The sequence below is a fragment of the Alosa alosa genome, chromosome 22 (assembly GCF_017589495.1).
Source record: "Alosa alosa isolate M-15738 ecotype Scorff River chromosome 22, AALO_Geno_1.1, whole genome shotgun sequence".
NCBI classification, from domain to species: Eukaryota; Metazoa; Chordata; class Actinopteri; order Clupeiformes; family Clupeidae; genus Alosa; species Alosa alosa.
This window is the reverse complement of record NC_063210.1, coordinates 18013647-18024630: the sequence shown is the minus strand read 5'-3', so window position 1 is coordinate 18024630 and position 10984 is coordinate 18013647. Positions and strand designations below refer to the sequence as shown.

The 10984-nt window shown below is 41.5% G+C and overlaps 2 protein-coding genes across 2 annotated transcripts; both read right to left on the bottom strand.

The window, feature by feature from the left end:
* Positions 1–760: 760 nt before the first annotated feature.
* LOC125287960 (chymotrypsinogen A-like) lies at positions 761–6156 on the bottom strand. The gene is made up of 6 exons (XM_048234044.1): positions 6015–6156; positions 3536–3556; positions 2801–2960; positions 1967–2238; positions 1166–1317; positions 761–1003 (listed from the first exon to the last, which is right to left on the bottom strand). The coding sequence occupies exons 1-6, from the start codon at positions 6067–6069 to the stop codon at positions 761–763; spliced, it is 903 nt and encodes a 300-aa protein (XP_048090001.1). The 5' UTR covers positions 6070–6156.
* A 1357-nt stretch (positions 6157–7513) lies between these two features.
* LOC125287457 (serine protease 27-like) lies at positions 7514–10730 on the bottom strand. The gene is made up of 3 exons (XM_048233305.1): positions 10663–10730; positions 7904–7924; positions 7514–7755 (listed from the first exon to the last, which is right to left on the bottom strand). Exons 1-3 carry the CDS (start codon positions 10715–10717, stop codon positions 7595–7597), a joined length of 237 nt encoding a protein of 78 aa, XP_048089262.1. The 5' UTR covers positions 10718–10730; the 3' UTR covers positions 7514–7594.
* Positions 10731–10984: the final 254 nt, after the last annotated feature.

The following is a 10984-nucleotide window of genomic DNA, read 5'->3' as shown; positions in this document are numbered from 1 at the left end:
AAGTACATGAGTTGTCTGACACACAACGTATCAGGATACTAAAAAACATTACGGCGGGGGTGTTGTAGCATAATGGCTAAGGCTAACATGTAGTAACCTGAAAAGTCCTGAGCTGATCTGGGGAAAATGGCCTTTGTAATATAATTGACGCATGTAAGTCACATTGGATGAAAGCGTCTTACATTTAAAGGAATGAATGTAAATGTTTATTAAACTGATATTGCAATCAAAAGACAACATGGTTTTTATTGTGACAATTCTGAGTCTCATTTTTCTGAATAAGACAGACAGAAAGACACACAAACACACAATCATCTAGGTAAGCATATAGGTTGACCTATGCAGGTGAACTTGAACAGGCAGCCCAAGCAGGTCAACAAGTAACTCAAGCAGGTGAACTTATTATTTATATACCAACTTACACAGGTAACTTTTAGTAAACTGGTGACCATATACAGGTAACTCAAGCAGGGGAACTACAGGTGGAGCTTCAATGATAGCGCTGAACCTGTGATGATCGCAATCCTGATAGGGGCTGAAGGTGTGATTATTGTGTGATGCTATAGTGTGAGCATTGATGTAATGATGATAGTAGAGAAATTAACTGCAGTGGTGATGATGGAGGTGAAGCTGCGATGATAACCATGAAGCTGTGATGATAGCGGTGAAGCTAATGCTAGTGGGGAAGCTGTGATGCTAGCGGTGAAGCTAATGCTAGTGGGGAAGCTGTGATGCTAGCGGTGTGGGGTCAGTAGAAGAGTCAGGCAGAGATGAGGAGGTAGAGCGAGATGGTAAGGAGGCCTGTGAGGAGGCTAGGGGACCCTCCAGCACTGCCGGCTCCACGGTCTGTGATGATTGTGGAGTTGATCCAGCTTTCAAACTGGGAGACACGTGCGTACACTCCAGGGAATTCCGCCATGGCGCAGCGAATGCCGAAACTCACAATCCCTGCCTGGACCCACACAGAGTCCTGTTTAACCACCATCGGACCGCCGGAGTCTCCCTTTACACACACACACACATAGAAAAAAGGTTTGTGAATACTTAGGGATAGACTGTGAAAGATGAAAATTAGAAATGTTTGTGTAGTCACATGTGTGTGTGTGTGTGTGTGTCTGTGTGTGCATGTGTGTGTGTGTTTGTACAAGAATGTGTATCTGTTTACCTGGCAGGAGTCCTTGCCTCCCTGTCCTAGTAATCCAGCACACATCATGTTGTTAGTGATAGCAGCATGAGGGTAATAAGCCGTACGGCAGTCTAACTCTGCCACCACTGGAATTTGCACCTCCTGCAGCGTCCCTGGATAGGGCAAAGAGACTGGAAACACACACACACACACACATTCATTAAGTGCATTTGGACACAACAGTTCTAGGAACACAGTTCTACTAACTGGAGAACCACAACAGTTCTAGACCTAGAACTACACAGTTCCTAGAGTTTTTTTTCTGTTTTATGAGATGACAAACATTAGTATCCCAACGATTACATGAACATGAAGTAATGAAACGGACAGTTTTCTATTTAGTTACTAGCTACTGACGTTTATTGACAACCTAGGAGCTCTGGTATCAAACAGCATTTTAAATTAAAATTAAAGCATTGTTAATAAAATTTCTTCTCATGTGTGGGTATTTGTTGCATGACAGTAGTCAGTCTCTGCAGCCTTCTCATTACGTTTTTATTTTAAGCAAATTAAAACAGAAGCTGAATTATTTTACTGAGATTTTTAAAAATGGTGCTTTAGCTGCCTTGGCATGTACATCAGTCAAGGTTCCTATGCACAGGGAAAAGACCCTACCCCAAAATAGGAGCTCAAATAGTAACTGCAAAAGGTTCCTACAGTGCGAAAGGGCCTATACACTTGTACAGTTACACAAAAAATACTATTACACTTACAATGTTGTCACACATGATACCATGTGTGGAGCCTGAACTGACTGTATGTGTGTGTGTGTGAGCTCACCGCCTGATGCAGTGGTTCCCCATCCGGTGATCCATGTCTTGGTGCCAGAGTCGAAGGTGCTGTCGGCTGCTGCCAGGCAGACGGGGCGGATGTAGCTGGTAAAGGTGACAGAGGTGGCAAGACGGAGGAGGGCGATGTCATTATTTTTGGTGATGTCATTGTAACTGGGATGTTTGATTATACTTAGGACTTTACTGGAAACCATATTAGGGTTAACACTGCCCTCCTGATCCTGGCGACCCAGGTAGACGACCAGGCCAGCGGTGCTCGTGCTGCAGAGGAAGAGGCATTTGGACTGAGCACAAGAAAGAAAAAAAACACGCTTCAGACCTAGGACATGGTAGCAAGGAAGCTAAATCTTGTAGGTGCTAGCACCTGTCGTCAGCACTTTCCCTTCTGTGTGTACTGATGACACACAGATACACACTACCAGACTGATTTGTATCACGGTTACAATCCTGAATCCTCTCCTCATCATCTTCAACCATCAATTCTGGGCAGCTCCAAGGACCTATTTTAAGGGCTTGTTCTCTCTAGCCTGGCTCTGCCCTCCTACATACTTTCGCTCAATTTTCATTTTCCTTCAATTTTCATTGTCTGGGTTTTCGGTATATTCGCAGGTTTTCTACGGCCAAATTTTACCCATCCAATCCGCGAACAGAGCGAACGCTTGACAATGGAAAGTGGCCAGACTCTCTGTACAAATGAAATGTTCACATGGTAGGACCACGCTATGTTCTCTCTGTGACTCCTACTGTGAAAAGTATGCCCTCAATTGCGGCACAATCATGTCACAAAGAAAGGGAGGATGAACCACTGTTCTTTGAAGCTCACCTGGGGAAGCAATGTGCAGCCGTCATCACCCAGTCCTTGGTTATGAGGGACCCCCCACAGAAGTGGCTGCCTCGGTGTAGGCTGGCCATCCATGGCCACGCGCCTGCTTTCGCGTCCTGCCCACCCACTATACGGTCATTGAGAGGTGCTTGTCCACAAACTGACAGAGAGAGAGAGATGGTCAGTAACTTTTAACTGATGCAATGCAGGTTGGCCATGCGCCCACTTTAGCGCCATGTACACCCCTATACAGTTGTTTAGGGGCCCACAAACTAAACGAGAGTGGGGAGAAGATAAAGAGAGAGCGAGAGATGCTCAGTCAGTTTTTAATACGGATGCAATGCAATTTCAACCACCAATGTCACAAGACCCCACACTCAAAAAAGTATTAGCAAGGAGAGAGATTTACTTTTTTTGTTTACTTGAATGTTATGTTTGTCTGTGGACTTAAATTGGTAAAATATGTCTTGTCTTCACCGTGGGATAGTGAGAAACGTAATTTCGATCTCTTTGTATGTCTGGAACATGTGAAGAAATTGACAATAAAGCTGACTTTGACTTTGACTGGTATGGCATTATGTGAGAAAAGAACCACTGATGTTATGATAGTCTCAGAAAGGGAAGTTGCATAAATCAACATGGAGGAAAAATTACACTGTGAACATTCCAGATTAAAGAGGTGGATTTCCTAATAAGGGTCTGTCAGATAGACAGAAAATGACATGGCCAACTTACCGTTTAATTGCGCTGACACATCTGAAAAAGAGAGACAGAGCATCACACAGCAATCAGAGACTCACACACTTCAGACTTGTATGTGTTTGTGTGTGTGTGTCTCTTTTTTTGCCTGGCTCCTATTTGCAGATTTCTCATCTGCCTTTAACACCATTCAACCTCACATGCTGGCTAAAAAACTTATGGACTATTTCAACCTGGATCATCAGCTAATTCTGTGGATTACAGACTTTCTGACCCAAAGAACACAGACGGTGCTGGTCAACAAGAGGTTCTCTGACATCAGATACACGTCCACTGGCTCACCCCAAGGTTGTGTCCTCTCACCACTGCTTTTCATCTTGTACACAGATGACTGTAGAAGCCGCCATGCTGATCGTCACCTAGTGAAGTTTGCTGACGATACTGTTCTCCTTTCCCTGCTACATGGTTCTGTCCAAGATCACGGGCCTGTCCTCAGTGAGTTTGTGGAATGGTGTGATAGCTCATTTTTGGAGCTACAGTAAATGTTACAAAGACCAAGGAGATTTTCATTGACTTCACTAAGCGTGGAGGAAGCAGGACTGCAACTACAATCAATGGTGAACCAGTGGAAGTTGTACAAGAATATAAATACCTGGGCACTATCATTGATGACAAACTGCGTTTTGACTCTAATACAGAGGTGATTATGAAAAAATGTCAACAGAGGCAGTATTTCTTGAGGAAGCTTTACTCCTTTGGAGTGAACAGGAAGATTCTTAGCATTTTATACACCTCCTTTATTGAAAGTATACTGACCTTTTCATCCATGTGCTGGTTTCACTCCCTCTCAGTCAAAAATAAGAAACACCTCCAGAGCATTGTAAACACATGTTCTAAAATCATTGGCCACCCTCTTCAGTCTCTGACATCACTGCACGACAAGGCAACATTAAGGAAAGCCAACTGCATCCTAGAAGACTCTACCCATGTCTTACACAGGGTTTTTGAATGGCTGCCCTCTGGCAGGCGTCTGCGCTGTCCTCTGGCTAGGACTAACAGGAGGAAGGCCACCTTTACTTTTGAGGCTATTCGCCTTTTGAACTTGAATCCAAGCCCCCTCCTCCTCCATCTCCTGGGACTAACCCCCTACACTCCTGTCTGTCCTATTCTTTCTTTGTCTGTCCTGTCTTATACTGTATGTTGTGTTATGTCTTATATGTCACTATGCCTGCATAGAGAAAATGCCCCTCGGGGATAAATAAAGTTTTTTGAATTGAAGTATCATGTCCTCTTACCAGCCTGATCTCTGCCATTGTGAACCTTGGATACAATGGTCAGCTCATTGTCTTAGTGTTGAGCCTAAATCAGGGCTATTCAGTTTCAGATTCATAGTTTCAGCTATTAAAATTTGTTTAGGCCCAATTTTCAGACCAACACTTGTGATGTGTCTACAGTAGGTTCGATATGTAGATAGGTGAGATGTGACTTTAGGTGAGTTACTTTTTTCCCAAAAAGTGAAGGAAAAAAACTGCTACCACCTCCAATTCTGTTCAGTTACCTATTTTCTTTTTATAACTCTACTTAAATTTCTATATCACACCCAAGGAACAAGTCATAAACAAATCCAAACACTCCCTAGGTCTCTGAGACATTACAGTAAACAGCACAAATGCTTTGTGGGAGTATTCATAAACTACATTCACCTCACAGACACATATTCTGTTTCTACTACAGTACATGACTTGCACCGTAGTTTGTTATCATAAAGTTACCTGGACATCAAGTTCATTTGGACGCCCAAACTTTTATGGTAGCATAATCGTGCAAGAGATGGTAGTTCACAGAGAACATGAGCGATTTCCGGTAGCTATGACGCTCTTGACACTCCCTGTGTGGGCCCATGTTAAGGCGTTTTATGATGCTGCACTTAAAGCAGAGGGTGCTGCCAGGAATGCATCAATAACAAGGAAAAAGGAAATATTTTTTACAGTGGGGCAATTGGCCATACAGTCAGTATCCACAAAAAATACAGATGAAAAAATAAAAGTGACAATATACACATTATATTGCTTAAAGAATAGCAAATTATTAGCAAATTACTTTTTCAATGTTGCATGACGGTAAACTATCGGCTTCCTGGTTACTTATTACAAGACTTGATCTGAAATGTAGGCTAGAGTGGCTTTGAACTTGCAGACATGACATCACCAGTTTCAGCAGGGCCTGTTTCTGTTTTTTTCTTTCATCAGGAACTGATCATCCCTAAAATGGTCAATTATTCAACCCTCTCCTACTCCTAAACAGACAAATATTCTAGCATACGGTTTACAGTAACAACATCTTTCCAGGATGTGAAAACAGAAATACTGACCAGTCTTGGACAAAAAACACACACAACAGGTACTAACAAAACAAGACAAGACTAGATGATGACATAGCAAACAGCAGACCTAAGACACACAGCTCACACACAGACACAGACACACACACACACACACGAAGTTGCAGTACTTACCTTGAGCATTGAGATACAAGACCACGGCCACACACACAGCTCTCCACACACTCATTCTGTCGCTCTCTGTCTGATCTGTGTGTGTGTCTGTGTGTGCGAGTGTATGTTTGATATCTGTTACCTGGCCTGCTGGTATCTAGGTGCAGTAAATTCAAAGACCCAGGTTGTTACCGCCTGTAATAAAAATCACTTGCCGCGGCCCCACCCACTTAGTCACATGACCTACCAGTCAACATCTACTCATTAGTTTACCTCAGCTACTGTATACTGTATGTTATCACATATAGTTTTTCTTGATCGCTTTAATGCTTGTGTCAATTCTGACATCACATTTCAAAACAATTAACACAGACAGGTCTAAACAGAAGCTCTCTGGTCAAAATGACACTTGCAAAAGATGCTAACACCCTTAAAACATTTAAAAGATGCAGCAAAAAACAATTTTGCCTTCAAACAACACAATTTGTTGTCAAATCACAGTGTGCTTTCAATCAATCATTACACAATGGACAACAAAATGCAAAACACAGGTTTCAATTAGGAACGCAGCCTTAATTTTTTGCTGTCTGTGACCTACATTAAACACCTGGACCAACAGTACTTTCTATAAATGTGCCTCAGATCCATGTTTGCAAATAGCAACACATAACAGAGGCTGTATCTATGGATAACTTGCTGATTGAAAATTGTAGAAAGGAGATTTACACATTGACCAGGCTTGTGCAAAATTCCAAATTTTAGAATTGGCCCTTCGTTCAATTATAAATTGGAATTTGAATTGAATTGGCTCTGCCCCACAGAAAGTTGAATTTAAAGAAGCACTATGCAACAATTTTAGCTTTAATTATGCAGGTTAAGAGTCGTTCTGATGGTTCTACAACACTTTCTGGGTCCGGTCCGAGTAAATCCGGATGTGACTCAGCGGAAGTATCCAATTGCGCCTTGAAAATGTAGTCAGCTTGTAGTTTCGAAGAAGACTACAAAACGGACGCCGACTTGGCTTTGTTGCTTTTGAAATTCCTACCCTTGAGGGAACTTCGTCTTTGTAATGTGGTTTGATAGTCTCTTGAACAATGTGTTTGCGTTTTATTGTGAGCCCTGTGTGTTTAGCTTGGTTTCTTGATGGCTAGCTCGCTAGCTAGTGGGGGTTTAGCATAGCAGTCACTTGCTACCGAAGCTACAGGGGGACCTGTGTAGTGAAAAATACCAGCCCAAATCCGGCAAAAACCCAGAAACAGCGAAGGAATAACCAGACCTGCATAGTGCTTCTTTAAATTTGAATGACAGGAAGTGGAATTCAGTTCATGGCAATTCAAAGCAATTCCACAGGCACACAACAGTAATAATATGTTGAATCTCACATACATTCAGTTTTGAGAAGGTTACTTTGGAAATGTAATTGGTTACTGTTTTAAGTTATAAGTTGTGTGTTTGATGCAATCATATCTGACATATACTGTGAAGCTGAGGAATAAACGCACAGCAGACTTTGAGGTACAGTATCCACTAGCTAGTTCAGCTGGTACATAATTAGCATTTCAGTTTGTGTTCCTCATCCTTAAACTCACACACTAGAAAGCTCACCTGAGAAAGCAGTGTGCAGAAGTAATCACCCAGTCCTTGGTGATGAGAGACCCCCCACAGGAGTGGTCACCGCGGTGTAGGCTGACCTGCCATGGCCATGCTCCCACCCGAGCATCCTGTCCACCCCCTATGCGGTTGAGGGGAGCTTGCACACAAACTGAGGGAGGGGGGAGAGAGAGAGGAGAGGGGGGTTGTCTGAGAAATGGATCACTGATCCAATAGTCTGAGAAAGTCATGTCAACTCCATCCAGATTGAAAAGTCTGTGGGTCCACCAAACAGACAGGCAGTGACTTAGGCATCTTACCGTCTAACTGCGCTGACACAACTGAAAGAGAGAAATTCAGAGCATTACAAATGGTGTCAGAGATGTTCACAGACAGGTAACATTACTAAGGTGAAACAGCCTACACATACACAACACACTCAAGATGACAACCTGGTCTTCAGTTAAATGTTTTCATGGTCTGTTGTACAGCTAATGTGACTGTAGGGTAAGGGCACACTCAAGACTCTTTTCTTCTGTGATTTCTCATCAGTAAAATTATTTTACTTCTGCTCTTTGTTCTAGTGATAATTTTGGTATCTTAATGAAGCATCTAAAGACTCATCAGTTTACCTACTAACTAATTAATTAGTATATGTTTGTGGTTATTATTCTGTTAAATTTGATTTAGTTTATATTTATTTAGGCCGTATGACTTTAGTTTAAACTGTTAACTTTAATGTCTATGTAGTGTTTATTGATGCCATTGTAAATCGCTTTGGACAAAAATCATAAACATAAACAATTTGATGTATATCAATTTGACTAGTTGTAAGTGCAACTGTTGTATAAAAACAACACGGCACTTGTGATCGGGGTGTTGGTAATAGGCTACCCACAGTTGTGGCTACCTGCGGCACTCTGCCTCCGGACTTGTGCCTATGGCTGAACCAAAGTCGTGGGTATATAGGCCTACAGTATCTTTTACCAACCCACTCACTCGCGCCATATTGCTTAGAATTGCTTATCCCATAAAATGGATGAACGAGTATTTTCACCTTCTGCTCTAATGTTACATACATAGAAGGTATGCAGCTTCCGTCTGTCAGAAAATATGCTCAGATGCTATTTTACAAGCCCATTTTAGCAGATATTTATAGCAACCCATCATGCTTACAGTATGTGGCCCCCACCAGGGTTGTGCACAATTCAAATTGCAATTCTGCTTCCTGTTTGCTACCTCAATTGAAATGCAAATGAAATTCAAGAATTGAATTGGAATTTAAGAGCCAGATTCAAATCAATTCTGGAATTTTGCACAAGCCTGGCACCCACATGAATAATTAAGAGAGGTATAAGCTGATTGGCTGCCTTGCACAAGGCTCCAGTAACTTCTTCTTGAAGTGGTAATGTAACATGTGGAGGGTGATCAGAGGGATGGTTTATGTCACAATCTTCATTTGCGTCAGTCTGTCTTTGTTCTTTGTTTTTATTGGTCATGTCAAAGTCCGAAATTTGCACATGAAGGAGGAAACAACCTTGTTTCTGGTTCACATTAGCTTTGTGCCCATGCACTGAACTCTCCTTATTCAACAAAGCTGTGGTAAAAACAGTTTTCCACTCTATGCCATCTTTAAGTGAAAAATGGCTACACAATGGAATCCAATAGAGCAAGCACATGTGTCAAAGTAAACCTTACAGTATGTTTGTATGTATGTATGCATACCTATATGCATGTATGTATGTATGTATATATGTTTTTGCTATTGGTGGGCTCAGAAATGTTAACACATTATGTATATGTCAACATAAGAACTGCAAGTTGAACGGCAGAAACGGTGGAACGGCTGTGAAATCCACAGAAACAGAAAGTTAAACTAAAACTGTACATCCCACACATACTCAACATTAATATAGATATGCTTAGAAAAAAAAACATTTGACACCTTTTCAAAATACTATTCGCATTCTGCATCAGCAATATTGTCAGTGAATTTTAGGTTTAGCAGTACATACAGGCATGCTATACCAAAAATTAACCAAACTGTGACTTCACAAATGTGATTTTTGTTTACGATTAAATGTCATACTTGGACATATGATATTCAGCACATCCCACTGTGTTGATTCAAAACAGTGGAGCTGGCATCCTGTGGGCCCTGACTTCCCTGAGGACTGGTTTTGCCTGTTTCAACATTGATTTCTCGGCAGGCAATATCATGGTCAGCAGATCAGAATTGCCTACGTGGGGAAGGGGTGTTGACATGTGAGACTTCTTTAAGTCAGTCTAAATAAAGACATGTGTGTTATGTTCCTTTCCTTTCCAACTCCTGCAATACATAGAAGGCTCAGTATGTCATAAGTTGGAAAACCACCTGAATGTCCTGGCACTCACATTTGTTTACATACACATTCACATCGCCTCTCCCTACCCTCCCACTGAGAGACACTACAGTACTTTACTGCTCTGTGAGGTGATATCCATGCTGGCTGGATTATAATATTGGTGATGTTTCTATTTAGCCAAGTCTTGGTAAACACATAAACACAGCAATCTCTTGCGCAGTGAAGTCTGATGTGGTCCATTTTCCAGTGAGAGGACATTGGCTGGCATTCCGTTTGGAACGGCTGGCTTACTGAAGTTAATTTCCAGTCTTTACTCTACATTTGCCCTGCAGTGCAATTTGTTTTATGTTTATAATACCACATCAACTACACTACAAACATAATTTAATCATGATTAATCACAGTAAACATGCGTATTCTATTTAGTCAGTTTTTAAATTGTGTGATAGCCGACTCTTTATGTAACATTTGTTGGGGACGCCCTCAGCATATTGGCAATTCAATTTAAACTTACGTTGTTCTAGGGCCGGGTGCATCTTACACAAAGTAAATACACTAAGATGAATATGTTTTGATTATAATGCTTATAATGCACAACTTAAATACTTCTTACACATATTCTTACATATGTCAATACACAGTCACTTCATCTCGAATATATTGCTCACAATAGTAATGACAGTAACAACATCTGTCCTCACACATAAACACAAAAACTGAGGTGCAGTTCTTACCTTGAGCCTCGAAGAATAAAACCAGGGCCACAACCACAACTCTCCACACACTCATTTTGCTGCTCTCTGTCTGGGGTCTGGGATTGTGAGTGTGTGTGTTTTTTTTATTTCTGTCATCGTTCTACATATCAGGTGTCTGTGTACAGTAATCAAACTTTACCTGTCCCAGTTCCACCCACTCACCTACCAGTCAACTTCACCTCATTAACCAGCCAGAGATGATTACAGTCAGGCCTATACTAATCACAGATTATCACATGTCAGTTGTTTAAATAAAACACTATTCATATCAAAAATATGAATACATCATTCAAACTGTAGG